This window comes from Vigna unguiculata, chromosome 5 (genome assembly GCF_037176805.1).
Source record: "Vigna unguiculata cultivar grain cowpea cultivar isolate G323 ecotype 2 chromosome 5, ASM3717680v1, whole genome shotgun sequence".
NCBI classification, from domain to species: Eukaryota; Viridiplantae; Streptophyta; class Magnoliopsida; order Fabales; family Fabaceae; genus Vigna; species Vigna unguiculata.
Genome location: NC_140796.1, coordinates 9,942,757 through 9,962,915, shown reverse-complemented (window position 1 = coordinate 9,962,915; position 20,159 = coordinate 9,942,757). Strand labels below are relative to the sequence as shown.

The 20,159-nt window shown below is 28.2% G+C and overlaps 1 protein-coding gene across 1 annotated transcript; it reads right to left on the bottom strand.

Moving 5' to 3' along the window:
* Nucleotides 1-6,019: 6,019 nt before the first annotated feature.
* Nucleotides 6,020-9,155, bottom strand: LOC114185384 (omega-3 fatty acid desaturase, chloroplastic). The gene is made up of 8 exons (XM_028073080.2): nucleotides 8,208-9,155; nucleotides 7,995-8,084; nucleotides 7,613-7,679; nucleotides 7,422-7,514; nucleotides 7,133-7,318; nucleotides 6,958-7,038; nucleotides 6,562-6,699; nucleotides 6,020-6,474 (listed from the first exon to the last, which is right to left on the bottom strand). Exons 1-8 carry the CDS (start codon nucleotides 8,729-8,731, stop codon nucleotides 6,289-6,291), a joined length of 1,365 nt encoding a protein of 454 aa, XP_027928881.1. The 5' UTR covers nucleotides 8,732-9,155; the 3' UTR covers nucleotides 6,020-6,288.
* Between the last annotated feature and the right edge of the window lie 11,004 nt (nucleotides 9,156-20,159).

Genomic DNA, 20,159 nt, shown 5'->3' with positions numbered 1-20,159 from the left:
CTTAAATTGGTGGCCTGATGATTTCAATAAGCAATCTGATTTAAAAGTATCGCTTTAAACATACTTCTAGTTTAATACTATTTAAATTTGTTTTATTAATAATATATAATTTTCAATCATTTTTACATAAGCTTTACAAACTAAAGTAAATTTAGACATTTTAAAATTTAAAACGTTTAAATACTTATATTTTGCCATCCTTAAAATAATTTAAGTTAAATTAATTTTACACAGTATTTTTATTTTGTAAATGTGTGTTTTGATTCGATAAGAAGATAATTGGCTCAAATAGTTAATATTTTATCGGAAAAAAAAATACATTATGCTTTATTCATACTTAAGAAAAAGATTAAAAGAAGAAAAAAAAGTTGAATAAAACACCTCTTTACTCTAATATTTCCGTTTTATTTAGATAACTCATTATACAAATCATATTTATCTATTGGGTTAAATATTTAAATATGTTTTTTTTCCTCAAGTTGTAGTAAAATTTAGAATTAGTCCATTTTTAAAATTTTTGACCAATTTAGATCTTCATCTTTATAGATGCACGGATTTAGTTATTTTAACCAAATTTTTGTTAAGTTTATCTGACATTTCAAGCGCATTTCGTTATAATATTTGAATTGTATACACTTTTTGACATATTTTTGTTTCAATGTTAACTCAAATATTATCATAAAACACGTTGAAACGTCAAATAAACTTGACAAAATTTGGTTAAAATAACTAAATTTACTTATTTATAAAATTTGAGAACTAAATTAGACTAAAATTTTAAAGAGAGACTAATTTCAATTTTGATTGAAAGTTAAGAGACCAAACATGTATTTAACCTTATCTATTTATATAAATACTCATTAAATTTTAGTCTAAATATATACCGGGATGAATCTAAGAAGGTTTGAAGTACCTTAAAACCTAATTTATTAAAGAACTTTATGGGATAAGTTAATTTAAGATATTAGAATGTCAATTTTCATTTTTTTAATTTCCTAATAAGACGACGGCGTTTGTGAAGGTCAACGAAGATATGTGGTCATCATCTTTTACCTTAGTATTTTAGTCGTTAAACTCATGCTATTGATTAAGCATTAATTAAAAAGAAGTGGATATTAAAAAACTGAAATTAAGAATGCATGCATATTAAATTATATTTGATTTCTTAGCATTGTGTTCAAGTTTTTTGTTAAACATCAACACTAACATCACTATTTTACTATTTTTCTTCTTTTGAATGCCATTTTTTAAATTGAATTGAACAAGTTATCCATCTATCTGTCTAATTCCCATTCACACGTAATCCACCAAGAATTAAATATGGAATTTAATCCTTAATGGCTGCTTCTAATCTTCTACCTACACATTACTTCATTGCTTTTACATATTTTAAATATGATTAATAAAATTGACTAATTTTTTTTTATGTAAAGTTCGGTTTATTATACTTATATTATTTGAGTACACGAAAATATAAATATTAGTAGTTCGACTTTTTAAGTTCCGGGTATATAAAAAAATTGTTAAATATGTTTTCGATTTTTAATGTTTGATCTAAAATTAAATTTTTTTTTTTCAGTTCAAAATTTTAGCATATTTTGTCTTCAAATTTTAAAAATGAATAAATCTAATTTTTTTAATTCAATTATATTAATTATTTATATATATATAAATGTATTTTTAAAAAGTACGATGTGTCAAAATTTTATACAAAAATAAATTTTACTTTTGCTTCAAAATTTAATTATTAAAAATATATTTAATCCAAATTAAAATTTGTAGATAATTCTAAACCATTTATTTATTTCTTTAATATATGCTCCTAAAACTGTCTTCCAAAATCACGGCACCATATAATTAGTTGGAAAATAATTATTCATGTTCGTCACTTTAATTAAATGTGTTACGCACTTCAAACCAATTAATTAATAAGTACAGTGTAGATCTTTATTATAAAAGGTACATATGCTATAACTTATAAATTATGATAAAGTATTAATTAATGACACGTTTTCTGATTACTTTAATTTCTTATATTCATATAAGTAATACATTTTTTTTGGTTAACTCGGCGTATTTCAATTTGGAATTAAGGACTAATTTTTTAAATACTTTCTGGTTATATTTTTTTTATTAACTTGAGAAATCTTCGATAGAATTTTTTTAAGTTTCTTCTCTTTTTTATTTATTTTTTAAATATTCAAGTAGCCTTCTTCATAATATTTTTAAGAAATACATACTCAGTTTTATTCTGATAGCAACAAATTTAAGAAAATTGTAAGCATGATCGACCCAAAAGTAAAACTAGTGAAACACTTTTAGGCCTCCAAAAAAAAAGTTCTAAAAAAAATTTACTACTAATATTTTTTATCAAATTAATTAAAATATTATATTTAAGAAAGAAGCATCAAAAATAATTTTACTATTAATATACATTTACTAAATTAATTATAAAATTCTGTTTAAAAAAATCCTAAAAACTAATATTTTATTACTAATATATAACTCTATTAAATTAATTATAAGTTTATTGTGAGAATAAAATTTAATTAAATTATTATTCGTGTCTATTAAGTTTTATTGGTATTAAAAAGGATATTTGATGAGTTAAAATCTTTTTTTAGTAAATTTTGATTTTGTTTACGAAAAAGACAATGATTAGTTATCTTTATTCTATTATAATTAATCTTGATTCTATTTTCTTCTTTTATCTCTATGTGACTTATGTTATCTCTCCTTACTTGCTTATATTCTATAGTCCTTTTTTAGGTTATGGTTTTGGCATATTACATTTCTTGAAACTCATCTTGTTTGGGTGTATCAATCTTTTCATCCTCATTTCTGATTATAATGTTTTTTCTTTCTAATTGTGTTGATGTTGTTTTTATTCTGTTTGTTGGATTTGTATTAGAATTAAAAATGTGTTTCTTTTGTCCAGTTTTATTTTTCGGTACTTCTAGATTTACAGGTTTATCAAGAGTTTTTTTTTTGTATATATCTTGATGAGGAATTGAAACTTTTCTACAAAACTATTAATTAGATTAAGGTTTAGTCTTTTGTTGGTGGAATAGATTAATTAGAGCATAATTCAAAGTTGAGTTTTTATAAAAAGATAATTTAATTTTAGGGAAAAAAATATTTACTATCGAGTTGAGAAAAACAATAATTTTTTTAAAATTATTTTTATTAATGATTAATCTTAAAATAAATTCTACAGGTTTGTGAGAAAGTTCAGACTTGAAAGAGAGAAAGAGACTTGAAACTTCAAAACACTACAAGTCTACTATCAAGTTTACTTTCCTAACAGTCTGAATCAAGATTTTTTGTTTTAACTCATTCATTTCATCTTTAGTAATGTTTTATATATTATAATTTTTTTATTTTATATAAAAATATGTAGATATGTCAACTAGAAAATTTGAATCAGGCTATTTAAAAATCTAGAAAAAGAAAAGAGACTTTAATTGCATGACAAAAATAAACTATGAATAAATTTATAAAAATAGATAAAAAAAATGAATTAAAAAATACATGTTGGTGCTCTTTGAATGAAAGAGATAATAATAATAATAATAATAATAATAGATATAGGTGAAACCAACTATAGAGAAACAGAAGTAGTTAGTGATGAGATAATTATCATTCTCTTAAACCCATGATAACAAGGAGGAGATTCAGATATTAGATGTTGATTCTACTCTTTATAAAAATATATATGATTCAAGCTAATGGAAGAATATTGATACAAAGTTGAGAGATTTATTTGTATAAAAAGTTCTATTAAAATCAATGATGTAGATTTTTCTAAGAACATATATTCTAGGCACTTTTCTTTATCAAATTATATTCAAAGGCATAATTTTTGTTGCATAAAAAAAAAATTCAAAAACTAAATTTTAAATAAAAAATTTTATTTTTTAAGTTTGCTTTAAGTTTCTCGATTATAATTATAAGCAAGTTATATTCTTGATATTTTTATATAATTGTCTTTTGGATAATTTTTACTTATAAACTTGTTTAGATGTACTTGATATTTTTTTTTTCTGAAGAGTTGAAAGATCATAGTTTACCATTTTTTAAATAACAAATTTATTAAAGATGTATTCCTTTTCAAGCTGAAAAACTCATTGAGAAAGAAAATTAAATTTATATTTTTTTCGCCCACTGAATGTGTTTCGCTTGTTGGTTGGTAATATGTCTATGTTATCATTGAGTGGTGCATAGTGTTAGAATAGAACAATGAAACATGTGAATTTTGAACCATAAACTAAAAAAAAAAAATAGTATTTAAAGAAGAAATGTGCAGATAAATTACTCTAAGTTTTGACTTTTAAGTAAAGTGAAGCTATTAGATATATTAGAATAAATAAATAAATTTATTTATTTATTTATTTATAATAAATTTTTATTTTAAAAATATTCAAATCTAATATAAAATAAGTATAAAGAACTTTATATAAGGATTGTGAACCATTCAATTTTGAAGTGGAACAAACATAAAAGAAAATGGATGATAACATGAAAATTATTGACAATAATGTGTGATTGAAAAATCCATGCTATTATTTGGCTTCTTCCTCGTAGGAACCTAGGCTCAAAATTTAAATTATGCTAATGAAAAACGTGACAAGTTTATTCAGCTTTACTTTTACAATGATTGGAACAATTTCTATATTTGATTTCTAATCTTAGAAACTGTTTCTTTTCTTTAGATTCTAAGATGTTAATGTTTGGTTAAAGATAATTTTTTTCCTATAATGATTTTATCTCGTAAAAGATATCTATGGTTTGTAAAAAGAAAAACATTTTATTACAATAATATATAAATCAAATTAATTAGGCCAAGTGATGACATTTCATATTAAATTTAATATGAAAGTGATACTTTTAATCTATAACAATATATAAAAATATATTATTTTTTATGTCTATATTTCGTTTTTTTAATTTTATCTTTAACTATTATTTTATAAATAATTTATTTTTATATTATTCTAAAAATATTTTTTATCTTTAAAAGTTATTTAAAAAAATTGTATACATATTTTATTTTTATAATTTTACATTTAACAACTATTTTAAAAATTAATTATATATTTTTTATTAATTTTAACTTAAATTTTTATAAAAATTAAAAAATGTGAACTAATTTATATAAATCAGATACCAAATCATTTTTAATTAATAGAACTGTGTATATATTATTTATTTGAAAGATCTTCTAACCTAATAATGATATTTGACAAAATTACATAATCTATTTGGAAGTTATTGAACGATATAATAATTATAGTGTGTTTTAATCTCTTTATTTATTAATAATATTGGTCTAACAATGTCATCAAGCTTTAAACTAGTTATTAATTATTCTTAATTTTTTGTATAAACTATATTAATTTTATATTATTCAATTTGAGAATTTATCTAAAAATTATTAGTAAATTGCATACCTATACACATGTCTGAATCCAAGAAAGTTATATCAATCTAAATTTAAATTTTGATTTAAATCAATCCATCTATATGGGTAGTGGTGTAAAGTAATTACTTTTTTTTAGTGTTTCCACTTATGTGACAATTGAAAATGATTGATTTCTTTCGCACCATTCCATAAATTTAAATTTGGTCATAATTGATTATCCATTTATTATACAATTTGGAATATTTTGACGAGAGTACATTGATATGCAAAACTCATAGCCAAATTTAAGATCCATGGAATCATATAGAAGATATCAAACATATAAATTACAATGCTCTTTGCAAAAGGAGTTTTAAGATTGTAAAAAGGTTAAAAACTAGATATAGGATTAATTCTCTTCTCACATTCACATGACATCTAAAATTAGGATTTCTCAGTGAATCTCAACATAAGGAAAAAGAAAATGTATTAAAAATTCCAACCTTCTTTGCCAATCTTGAAAATCCACTTCTTAATAATGAAAATTGGAACTAAAAATTATAAGGCTTTTTAATAAATCTGTAAAAAATAGCATAGAGGAGTGTAATTAAGCCATAATTTAATCATAATCCTAGGTATGACTTCACTATATATATCATATAATCAATTTATACAGAGAATTCACTATTCAAAAGGATAAACTACATTCAACCTAAACACTCTATGAAGCAGTTACAATGAAATTGCATGATCCATCCATCTCTTTATTAAATGAAGGATTCATCTGAGTAAGTGCAGTAACTTGAAGAGAAACTCAATACAATTTGACAACCTTAAGAACTGCATATAAGTCTCTCTTGTCTATATATAGAAAAGAATTTAAAACTTCACTCTGATTTGGCTGAACCATTAATCTGAGAGTCAGTTTGATAGTACACAACATCTCCTGTGTCACTAACAAAATGGTCAGTCTTCAAGCTCCTTATTAAGTCCCCAAGAAGGTGAAAAGGAAGAGGAGCTGATTTCTTTGGCTCTTTATAATATTCTCCAAACACTGGCTTAGCTGCCTCAGTCTGCAAGACAACAAAACACAACATTCAAACTCAACATCTCAAGTAAATCACTATCCATTCTTTGAACAAAGGTAGAGAGACACTCACAGCCTCAACCAAGTGATAGTGTGGAATTTGAGGAAATAGGTGATGAATGACATGAGTTCCAATGTCATGGTGAATGTTATTGAGCCATCCATAATCACGATCAATAGTAGTTAGACCACCTCTAAGGTAGCTCCATTCCTGTTCAACATGAAGGAGGATAAACATGTGAACTAAATTGTATTATGAAAAACATTTGCAGAGTGAACAGTGCATGCATTGATAATTTCATTTAATCACAGGTCATATCAGTAATAATCTGTGATTGATTGAAAATATTACTTTTTTACACTGACAATTACAAGAATTAAGCTGATAAGCATAACAAAAACATGCCAATACTCGAGTAGTAGACCAGTCACTTTCATAGGAAAGAAAGACTCAAAAGAATAAAGGTACCTTTCCACGATACCAAGGTAATTTGTCTTCATGGCCATGATGGTGCAAATAAGTCACCAAATCCAACCACATAACGAATAACTACAGATCCCAGAAAAGTCAAATGAGAACTTCATTCATTATTGACTCAAAAACGAAAGATCATGGAAATGATGGAAAGGGGGAAGAAATTCACCACATAGGGAACACCATAAAGCTTAAGCAGTTGAATTGGACCCATTACGAACCCCAATCCAACAAGCAATCCCAACATAGCAGCCCAAGAAGCTGTGGATGTAAGAACATCTTTTCTTTCATTTGGAAGAAACAAATCACTGCTAGGGTCAAAGTGAGAACCAGTCTTCCCAGGACTCCTCTGCCACTGGATTCAAACATTAACAGCCACCATGTCAATTCTTCTATCAAGACATTAAGAATAATTAATGATCAAATTATGGTCAAACCATGTAGGTACAACAACTTACAAGGTAAACAGGATATGCAAGCAGTGGAAAAGGGGCAGTGAATCTTAACATACGTGTTGCAGTGTCCAAGCTCCTGAACACTCTTTCAGACAACTGCAAGATTATTAACACATCAGAAATTTTGATCAAGGGAAAATAACATGAAGCCAAATGGTATCTCTTAAAAACAAGAACAGTGAGTATCATCTCACCGGGTGCCAAGATTCATCATTTTCAACATGGCCATGATTTTGGTGATGAGTCCTGTGACTTATTCTCCTGTATAAAATATCAGTTTCAAACATAAATTTAAAGCTATAAGTAAATAAAAAATATTATAAATATGCTTTTATCCCTCAAAATTCAGTTTTTTTTTTTCTCTACCAAACTTTAATGCTTTTAGTCTCCCTGTATCAAAAGTAACGTGCTTATAGCCCCTGGTGGATTAAAAACATGTTTTTCCCGAGTGATGAGACTAAAAACGTACTAAATTTTTATAGGAAATAAAACCAAATTTACAGTTATTTTGGAAGATATGAACATATTTAACTCTAAAATTAAAAAAAGCTATTCCATCAAAAAGCATCAGCATACCATCCGTGATATGGTACTAGAATTGAAGAATGTAGCAGATGCCCAACAACACTGTTCAATTTGGGGTCGTTTGAAAAGCTTCCATGACCACTGAAACACCCAAAACAGGAAGAAAATTCATCAAGTCAAAATTATATAACCCAACTTAGCACCCCCAAAATACAGCTTCATCCAAATTAGGCAAAAAATGAAGAAAAGAAAAATAGTTATTACCAGTCATGACCAAGAACAAACAGAGCCCAAAACATTGTGCCTTGAGCAGCCCAATAGAGAGGCCAGACCAACCAGTTATTGAGATATGCAGCACCAGCAGCCAATCCTAAGACAACAATGACATCCCTCACCACATAGCTCATGGACTTCCAAGGGTCCTTCACCCAGCAATGCTTTGGAATAGCAGCCCTAATATCAGCCAAGTTGAATGGTGGTGCAGCACCAGGGTCAAATTCTGGACGCTTCTCATGATCAACCCCATTAGTCCCATTCATTAAATCAACAACATTAGTTTGGTCCTCCTCTTCGGTGGAAGGCACCCTCAAAGGGGTACTCACTTTCAACCCCCAATTTCTATCCCTAAGGTTACATCTCAAGGGTTGAAACTTAAGATCAGCAACACTCTTGTTTGTGTCCGAAAATCCAACCTTGGAGGAGCTGGACAAAACAGCCCCAGTTCTGGGTCTTGGAAACACATGAGCAAGAGGCTTCATGCCACATTCTGATAATACCCAAGTCGCCATAGGACTCAAGATTGAAGCTTCAAAAAAGGGTTTATAGGGTGAGGTTCCTGGTGTATGCAGGAACTAAAATAGAAAAATCCCCAGACAGACGAGAGACAAAGAAGAACACAAAAGATGAGAACCAGAAGGAGAACAGAAAAATTGCCAACAGAAGAAAAATTTCTACTGCTAAAATACTAAAATATTTGGTCATACAATACTTGAAAAGATGAACTTGCTTGCTAAATTCAATATTATTAACAAACACTTGGGGTGCTGCTAAGTTGTCTTTCAACCTCCAACAACAACCACACAGAATTTCAACCCTCTGATTCTCTCACGTCCTCAAGCTTTGCTCTGAGGCTTTGAAGAATAAAAGGCCAAAAGGGTGTTGAAAGGAGGCTAAAAGACGGTATCTTAGTTCCTTGATGATGAATGGGGGAATCGGAGGTGGAACTTAAATATAACAGGGTGAAGCAGAAAAAGGGGTTCGTGGATTTTGCGGGGGCAATTTAGTCATTCGCAACTTTTTTATGTGTTTTGTGTGCAGAGACCGATGCAATCCGTGTTTACTTTTACCAAAACGATTCTCCAAAAGTAAAGCCTTTCATTCTTGCCGTATATTTGACCTATTATATTGATATCATATTTTATGTCCCTCGTTTTTATTATTGTTTAACAGGGGAATATATCTTAGCAAGTGGGATCTCTAATCATATATATATTTTTAACGAATAAATATATAAATATATAGTATACAAGACAATAAAATATAAAAATAATAACCATAATATAAGCTTTTCATGCAATTGGATACGATAAGCAAGAAAAAAAAAAGTGTAGGATAAGATTGCATTATATTATATTTCATAGTTTGTTGCACCGTTATCTTATTCTTTATCTTGTTGGCGTGCAAACGATTGAGAAATAATAACCAAAAAAAAAATTCATATATATAATATTATGTAAAAATGAATATGTAATATATTTTTTATTCTTCGTATTATATTATATCTTTATATAGAATAATTTTGAGAAGTAAATTTAAACTATATTATTGATTGAAATGTAAAATTAAATAGTTATTAATAAATTATTTTTAAAAGAAAGTATTTTAATAACTATACTATAATTTCGTAAGTATCGTGAATTTAGAAAACTAAATAAATGCTAAAATATAATTTTCTATTGTTTAGTTAAATTATAATTTTAAAGTTTGTAAAATAATTTTAAAATGAAGTTATATTATGTTATTTTTTTAATTACATCCTAGTATTATTATTATTGTTTGATTTTATTATCTCATATACACAATATGTTATTCTATTAAGTTTATATTATATTCTATTTTAATCATTAAAGAAGATTTACTTTTATTTATAAAACTCTATATATATATATATATATATATATATATATATATATATATATATATATATATATATGTGTGTGTGTGTGTGTGTGTGTGTGTGTGTATTCAAGGAATTTTTTGGGAAAAAAAATCTAATATATGAGACATTTAGATTCAATTATTTATGAATTGAAAAGGTCTAACCAAATATTTAATTTGATTATTGTAAAAAGAGGTACAAATGAAAATAAATTAGGGAAGAGTAAATATATGTTTGTTGAAGTGAAATTGAAGGCTAGAAAAGAAGATTGATTAGTGTAGAAAGCAGTGAGTTTTAATAAGGTGATTTGTAACGGTATATTATTCTCTACTTGTGTTCTTATTTATGTTGTTTCTTTATCATTGAAGTTGCAAATAATGAATTATATATAATTCGTTATACATAAATAATATTACGACTATGATTTCTTGATTCTCATCTTTCATTTTTTTTAAAAAAAAATAATTTGGTGTTAGTTATTAATTAATGTATTATTTTTTTTTTGAAATAATTAATATCATACTAAATCAAAATCATGTCAGAAATTAGGAAATAAAAGTTTATAATAAAAAATTATGAGTCAAATTATAATTTTTCTTGTACATAATTAATTTGATTGATCTATTTGAATTTTAGAATTGAACTTGAGACTCATTTAAGAGAATAAATCCTAAAATTTGTTATATTACTCCACGACATCTACTATCCATTATTTCTAATAATAGTTATATTTCTAATTTAATCATCTTTTCAGTTTTTTCTAGAATAGAATCATACATAAATCATAATTAATCATATAAACCATCTCTTATCTTATTTATTATACATAAATCAATCGAAATATAAAACATATTTTATTTGATTTTAAACAGTGATATGTTGTGTTTGTTTTTGTTTGATTTGATGGTACAAAGCAAAAAGGTTACTGTATTTGGAATGAGAAGCAGTTTTGTTTGGTTCATGGGTCGGTGGTGTGTTATCATATTCGTGTACCAGTGTGAAACCTAATTTCCTCAGACCAACATCCACGTGCCACACGTGACATTATTGTTATTGTTTACACTTTTATTATCTTCATTTTATAAACATTGGACGGAAATAAAACATATTTGTTAATTATTGTTATTTGCATTTCATAAATATTGGTCGGAATCAAATCCTATGCCTGAAATCGTGTTTATGTTCCACTTTATTAGGAAATGTGTCATTGCAAATTTCTTGTCCAAAATAGTACATTTATCACGTTTTGGAAAATACTATTAGTATTTTTAGACGATTTGTTAAGGAAATATAAAAAAACATTTATTATACCTATGAATAAAGTAATTTCTGTTTTAGTAACGTGACTCTTAATAAAATGATGTTTATTCAGTAGTTACTGAGATTCTATATAAGATATATAAGATTAGGCTTTATTTGTATTTTACTTCTTCAGAAAATGGATTGTTTTTAAATGAAAAAATTGCAAATATGAATTAACCAACATTTAAATAAAAAACCATGAAAATTAAAAATTAAAGTTTTAAAATGTAAAAATTGAACGAATCTGGTTTAGAACATAAAGAACTTTTATTTTATTTTTAACACCCAATGAAATTCAAATCTCATTTAAACCCACCAAAAATTCGTTAATATTAGTTTTTTTTTTTTTTTAATTTGGGTTGGACTTATACTTTACTAACTCCAGTGGACGGTGAACGTGTCATGGTGTGCTATGTTTGTAGCACTCTTATACTTTCTCATTGTACATGCTATTTTTAAAATTTCACATTTTACCACATTTTTAGTTCTTATAATTGGGATTATCATTCTTTTTATTTTGTTTAATTTTATCGATATTTTTTATTATTACGTTTTAGATAATTAAGATTTTTATTTATCAAATCGAGAAATAAAATATTTTATTTTTATTTGTGAAGATATTGTTTCATATAAGTAAAAATAATTCAAGATAGAAGAAATCTAAAAAACATAAGTTATTAATAAATTGAGTTACTTCAATTACAAAAATTAAATATATGGGAATCATTGAATATTGAAAAATATCTCAACAAAATTGGTTGTCATAAGATTTGTTTACTTTACAAAACGGAAAATGATACTTTAACCTATTTATTTTAACTCTTTATTAACCTTTTGACGTGTCACTCTGAAGTGATATTTTAAAATTCAATTTCTATTTTTTAACCCGATGTGATGTGACCCTTTGATTGAGTGTTGGAGTGAAAAAAGGGATGAATGTATCTGCGTGTGAAGAATGGATAGCGGTAGCGGTAGTGAAGCCGTTTATGTGAGAAAGAAATTTATAACAAAAGCAATCCACTTTTCAACTAATTCTACAAAACCGTTGTAACACCCCATTTAATTAAGTACGCGAAATTAATGGAAGCGTTACAAGAAAGATAACATAAAGGCGCGGTCTGGGGGTTTTAAACTCAACTCCATACAATCCATGGCACACCACGATGCCCAAGAGAAAACAAGATGAAAAGTTAACCAAGGTACATAAATCTATGAACGAACAATTACGTGGGTCGCAGCCCTAGATAAACTCATACGAAAATATAAACTAGTCCACGCGGACTATGCAGCGGAATCTCCATCCCTTGTTGCCCACAGGTGTTCCTCGCATCTGCTCCCATCAACAAGTTGATGATCATCGCAAAAGAGAGTACCACACAGCAGATCACACAACAAAGAAAGTAGGGTAAGCTAGAGCACAAAAGAGTTCATCCATTAAATTAGATATAATTCCACAATACCATACATCCAAATCAACCAAGCATGTTATGACTGTTCAGGCAATACACTACGACACGACTCGACTCATCCGGATACATATAACCATGGTCGGATTCAGCGGATACTTGCACTTGTGGTGGATACCTTTGCTCACCCCCGAGCTATGTGTTACAAGTGTTTCAATGAATCAATTTCCCTCACCACAAGGTTAGCCCTTAATGAATTTCAGGCCTCCTGCTACTCTCACCATAGGAGTCAGTCCTGCTACTCTCACCATAGGAGTCAGTCCGCTCTAAGTGAGACTAACTGACCCCTTAGAGTGTCAGGATGCAATTCTTACCTTGAATCCTTACCTAGTTATACAGATGGGGCACCACCATGGGCACCCACTAACAGAGGTCATGGAATTACGTCCCGACCACTGAAGCGCAACCCTGAAAGTCTCACCTAGAGACCCCAAGGAATTATGCACTGACATAGACAAAATATGATCACACAGTCAAATAGTATTCACCATGCAAGGATATAACCAGTATGTCAACCTTTAAAGCCAATCTTTTCACATTCCAGGTCCAACTCATTCCAACTCATCATAATCCATCCATGCACATAGGACCTTACTCATCTCGTTATCATGCCACTTTAATAATACCCATCTCATTTAGTTCACATGCCAACTTTCATACCAAACCCATCATCTACAATTCATGATTCATGCTAAGCATACATAATATTTCATTATATACATATTTCTCATGATAACATTCATACCCAAACCAATACCAATCATCCAAGGACAAACAAGCACTCAAACAGCGTACTGCCTCGCCCAACCCCTCGCTCAGGCGAGACGTGCTCGCTCAGGCGAGCCCCCTTCGCCTAAGCGAGGGCTCGAAAGAGCATCCAGAAACCAACGCGGGATCTCGCTTAGGCGAGACCCCTCTTGCCTGGGCGAGATGTTCGCTCGCTCAAAAATTGAGCGGGTCGCCTGGGCGACCTTTCGTGCAAACGGGTTTGGGCGAGTCCCTGTTCATCTCGCCTAGGCGAGACTGGCTCGCTTGGGCGAGATTAGCAGGTCTCGCCACTGTTTTCCTACAACAGTTACCCACACCAGCTCAACCCACATATATTCATACATTCACAGCTTATCACAACATCATACCAGCCACATAACTTCAAAACAACAGTTTCATAACAAGACAGAAACAAAACACAAGAGTGAGCTAGAGCTTCCCTACCTGGAAATGGGTTTGTACGGGACTTCGACACTGAAACAAGGAGCACAACAGCTCTAGAACCCGACTCGCAAACTGGAACAACGGGTAAAACGAGTTAATACAGAGTTTCCCACTACGACTACGAAACTATACTAGACAGAGGTGATAGGGAGAAGAAGTACTTACGTGAGCAGAACAATGGCCAAGCTAAACGTGAATCTGAAGAACGTTGGAACCCTAGCAGAAGACGGCAGCAACAACAACTCTAGGAAATGGGGTTTCTGTTTTACGAAAAGTGAGCTTATGTTAGGGTTTGGGGTGGATTAGGTCTGTTTTCCCTTTCTGGGCCAGCCCTAAGGCCCACTGGTTAAGGCAACCCTAAGAAAAAGGGACAGAATGGAAAGCGGGCCTTACAACCGTACTTATATTAATTGTCTTCTTATATAACAATAAGTCCCTTTTTCTACTTTGGATTTTGGACATACAAACCTAGCTATGGAAATATTGTTTACTTTGACATATGGAAATTGATAATTCAAAAGGGGAATTGTTTTTATTTAATTGAACTTATTAATTTCACCCTTCATCCAACAAATGCAATCAATTTTTTAAACTAATTTTCCACATAACTATAATTATATTAACTGCCTTTTTATGTAACAGTAAGTGTCTCTTTATGGCTTAGATTTTTGCACGCAAACCTCGCTATGGAATTAAGAATTACTTTCACAATACAAAATTTTTAGTTGTAAATATCAATTTACTTTCACACCACAACGACTCCTATTCAACTCCTGAAAAAAAAAATTTATAATGTACCTTACCATTGGGCAAACACAAAAAAAAAACACAAACATGAATACACACGCACAATGTAGTTAAAAAACCCAATTTCTTTTCATTCAAAAGCCCTGGCACGGTCAAGAACACCGTCTTTAGCGTAGACGAACAACGATAAAGCAATGTCCATTTGTTCGGTTGGGAAAACGGCAGGAAGATGGACGAAAATAATATATGTCAACTTCGCTGGATGGAAAAAGTTTCTAAAAATTTCTTAAAGTTTTTTAAAATTTCTTTCTCACATAAATTGCTTCACTACTGTTGTCCATTTTCCACACGCAAGCGTCCATGCCTTTCTCCACTCCAACACTCAATCGAAGGGTCACATCACACCGGGTTAAAAAATAGAAATTGAATTTTAAAATAAAATGAAGGAGTTAAAGTATGATTTCCCTTTCAAAAATTAAGTACTAATTTCATACCTAATCCAATTTGAGCAACCTTGCACGGTTCCTATAAATAGGAGGTTTGACAGTTAGAAAGACGCACTCTTCGAGCATAGGAAACTTAGGAAACTTACTATAAGAGAGATAACGCAAAAACTCATTCTGGAGGCCGGAGACATTCATGTGTATTCTTTTATAAAGTTTAGAATGTATAGAAGTATCTGATTCCCTAATTCATGGGGTTGGATAATGTATCTTAACTCTTTATGATTTTTACTATTCAATATATTTTGGTTGGACATAATGTATCTTAACTCTTTATGATCTTTACTATTCAATATATTTCTTTTACATCATTGTTGTGTTCTATTCTTACTCTTAACTACATAATTTTTGTTTGCAAATTTGGTAATACCAGCGGATTGAAAAGTAGTTTATGAAACTTATTTAAAATTGAACAACTAATAAATTTCAATACGTTAGACGTATGTGAAACAATTAGTCATTCATTATTCCAAATTCAATTACACATTTGCCTCGAAATTTGTCTCTCGGTTTTTTTTTACACATTTGCCTAGTAAAAAATTCAATTAATCCAAAGCCAACACATTATTCATAGGGTTGATATACATTTTTTTCAAAAATTCAAACCAATTTTGGATTTTATATTACCTCAAATTCGATCCAAAGTTATTCATAAATAACCCCTTATATGAATATATTTCGCAAAAAAAAAAAAAATGGGAATGATACATGAACAAAGACCATGTAGTTGTAAGAGTTATGCTTACCATTACAATTTCACATTTTTTAAGTTATTTTTAAAAACTTAAAATGAAACTATATATATTAGTATGCTTTTAATACTTAGCACAAAAACTTAAAGATAACTTTTAAAGAAAATTGAAGATTATTTTATTTTAGTTTTTAAAATTATACTTAGCACAATAAAAAATATCAGTCATGATATTGATAATTTAGCCCTAATGCTTACAAGAAATGAATGTGGTCAAGCAGCAATCACAAACAAAATATCTACAAAATATAAACTCAACCTAAAGAGTTGTTAATATAAATAATCAGATTACAAGTCATATGTGGCATTTTTATTAATTTATTATTTCCATTTCCTATTTATGTTTTAAATCAAATTTGATGAAAAATGCTCCCATACTTATATTTTTTTATGACAAATCAATTTCACTCTTTTAAAAGTGTTTTCCTCCATATTTCTCTTCTAGATAAAAATAGATTTGAACAGATGTTAACTATTTTACTTTCATACCCTTTATATATAATTATTAATCATAATATACTATAAATAATTTGTTTACTATTATTATTTTATTATATATAATAATAATTAAACATATTTATAAATAATTAATAATACATATTATAATTAATAATATATCTATTAATATTATATATATAATTATTAATATAATACATGCATAATAATAATATTTATTATTAATTATATATAGATATATATAATAATTAAAATATTATTGAAAATATAATGCTTAATAATATATAAAATAATTATTATTATTAATAGTATATGTATGTAATAATTAAAAAAATTATATATATATATATATATATTCGTATTTTAAATTGTAATTATTTATTTTAAAATTTTATTTAATTTTTTATAAATTTTTTAAATTCATATTTTTTAATTTTAATTTTTTTATCACATCAAATTACAAAATTATTATATTTTTTTTTCATAAAGGGTGTTTTGGTAAATTTCAAATTCTATCTATTTTCACACTTTATTTTATCTATCACATCAATCAAATCTCTCTCTAACTTTCATAAAACTTATCTTCAAATCCACTTGCTTTACCTTCTAAATTCACTCAAAAAACACACATATCCATTCATTCAAATCCACACAAATCCATCTTCACACTCTCTCTCAAATTCATCCACACAAAGGAACATAACCTTAGGAAGAAAAACTTTTTTTCAAAATACTTCTAATTAAACAAATTGTAAAATATGTTGTTTTCTTAAACAGCACGGACTCCTAATATTCACTTCTTTCAATGTTAATATCAAAATAAATTAAACTAGAATCTTTAGAGATCGAGCGCTTACTACTCGATTAAAAGTTATAGCTATTAGTTAAGGCGCAATTATTTTTACCTAAGAATGTAACAACCCAAACACTATAATTCGATTGTGACTCAATCCGCTTGATCTCTGCCACCGAACAATTGATGTCACTTACAATAAGAACACTGTTACCAAAATTCCCAGTGACTTTTTATTTTTCTTTTCATCCTAAACATCCAAATCTAACTATCTCAATTGAAACATAACCCGTGCTTAACAACAAAATGTACTAAAAAGCAAAAATGAACAAGTTGATGGATATAGATTTTTATCTCAAGTGAAAGAATTTACACAAACAAAAGGACTCAGTTGCAAAAGAAGTTTCAAGATAAAGTTAAATTCCCTAGAAAGACATGTCAAAGGAGAAATTGCAGCAATTTAGACATATCAAGAAACTCACCTTATGCATGGAAGCTTTCTTCATTGGGAAGGGTTCTTTTTCTATTTGGTGTTACTTTATGCAACTCTTCATTTGGAAGCTTATTTTTGTTTTGTTATTATAATAATAAATTTTCAATTTTACGTTTTCCTTTTCTCCTAAAATAAATTCGTATAAATCTTCATAATTGTTATATCTTTAGCCACTACACCGTACCCTAAGTTATCATATCCTTAATAAACTTTTTTGCTGATAGCATTTTTCAATCATGCATTTATCCTATAATAATATAACATAATAATATAACAGAACTTTCAAATAAACTATAAATTTAGACGTGGATAGAAACTTGAGTATTAACATATTATTTTTAATAGTAAATGCTTTTAATTATTGAATCGTGTATTTAATTCCATTTCAAACATTTGTTGAATATTTGAAAAAAATTAAAAATATTTGAATAGATGATGTACCATAGGACTTATCAACATTCCCAGCTAGGCAGCACAGGGATAAGGGGTTGAAGACCGTCTGCTACAGGCGGACTATCCAACGGTTGGGGTGTAAAGTTTTGAACTTTGTTGATGTGGCAATTTTTCTAGAGTGATTTTAGGGAGCCTACAACCAAACGACCCTGAGGGCAAGCGGCTGAAGGCCACCCGCTATGACAAGTCGGCCAGGTGTCATGTAACTGAAAATCACATTCAAATCCCTCTTAATGTAAACACTGACGACACCGGCCATGACTTGCCATTCTCATCCAACTATTTGGGTGCAAGTACATGACCGATTGGAGAGCGAACGCTCAATAGCGTCAGTCGAGCGGACCAAAAAGGTAGAATCTGTATTTAAAGTAAAACAAGTCAGTAATCTAATCAAGTTTAAAAAACAATTGGGCTGTGATTAAGAAAACCACAGCCTATATAAAAAACTATAAATATGAGTTCAAGGTAAGTTTGGTAAAGACTTTTATTTCGCATTTATTACAACATTAATTGCATACCCCGAACGAACTTGAAGTGATCTTAGCATCAGAGCCTAATTGACATGTACCCGATCAACCGAACGGGAGAAAGGAAAAGCAAACCGAAGAGGAGGAAAGGAGAAACTATAACGAAAAAAGGGAGATTAAATAAAGGAGTTCAAGTGAGTATTTTAAACTGAGTCCTTATACCCGAAACAGATGACAAAAGAGATATATTATTTGGATGAATATGTTTAATATATGATGAATTCTCATTTATCTTTTAAATATAAGATGGAAAATTGTTTCATTGAGTTTTATCTTTCCCGATGTCAAACATAAAATAAATAATGAAATAAAAATATATTAAAAAAAATTACTTTTAATTTTTAAAAATTGTTAGCTATAATATTTGATAATAACAAAAAAAAAAACTCACGATAAAACAAATTCAATTTTTTTTGTTAGAAATATTATATATCTCATGGTTTTAATTCTATTGATGTATTGATGGATATATAATATATTTCATTCTCTTTTATTATTATCAAATATTAAGTTTTACTCTCTTTTTTATATTATAGGATATTGCATTTCATATATTGAACAAATTTTTAATATATCAATATGAAAAATATGAAAGTTCTCATTAAATTGTTCATCAAACACTTCTTGTGAGTATTTGTGGATTTTTTTTTTCTCATGTCTTATGCATATCTAACATTGCTAGGTATAGATAATAGTTATTTTTTGATCGTAAATTGAATGGTAAGATCGCCGTCGATCACCATAATTTTATTTTTGAAATACGACTCAAAAGTAATAAAAAAAAAGAAAAATATTTTAATCGTTTTAAACTTTGAATTGTAAGCAATACATATATGAATTAATATATAAATCAATTCATACAAACCTTATATCTTTTACCCATGTTTCCAAAATCGACTGAAGATAAGTATTGTTAAACGTGATGAACCTTATCAACAAACTAATCATTTATGTATTAAATGACGCTAGTCATATTATTTATTTATTATTTTCTTTTTCTTTCACAGCTTCATGTTTATCTTGTAAAGTCTCTTAAAGCATTGGGTTTTCACTCTATTATAATCTTAATTGCGATAAATTATATTCTAGAATTTTAAAATATTGTTTATAAGTTTTCCTTAATAAAAAGAGTATAAATGTTATAATAAAGTTATTCTGCCTTTATCATTATTATGTATATCATATTATAAAATGGAAACACACTTCATCAGTTTGATAATCTCAAACAAAGGTATAGTAATTTGAACTCATGTCCCCTTTTTTACTAAATAACTTTCCCATAATAGATTTTAGGATGTTATAATAAGTAAGTTGGAAATTGTCCATATACATTTATTAACTTAGGGTAAGTGTTG

Excerpts from the sequence above, each read along its gene's own strand:
- LOC114185384 (XM_028073080.2), bottom strand. The coding sequence starts at position 8,731 with ATGGCGACTTGGGTATTATCAGAATGTGGCATGAAGCCTCTTGCTCAT. Across the intron at positions 8,085-8,207 it reads TTTGTTCTTGGTCATGACTG|TGGTCATGGAAGCTTTTCAA; the intron begins GTAATAACTATT and ends TGGGTGTTTCAG. Across the intron at positions 7,319-7,421 it reads TTGCATATCCTGTTTACCTT|TGGCAGAGGAGTCCTGGGAA; the intron begins GTAAGTTGTTGT and ends GTTTGAATCCAG.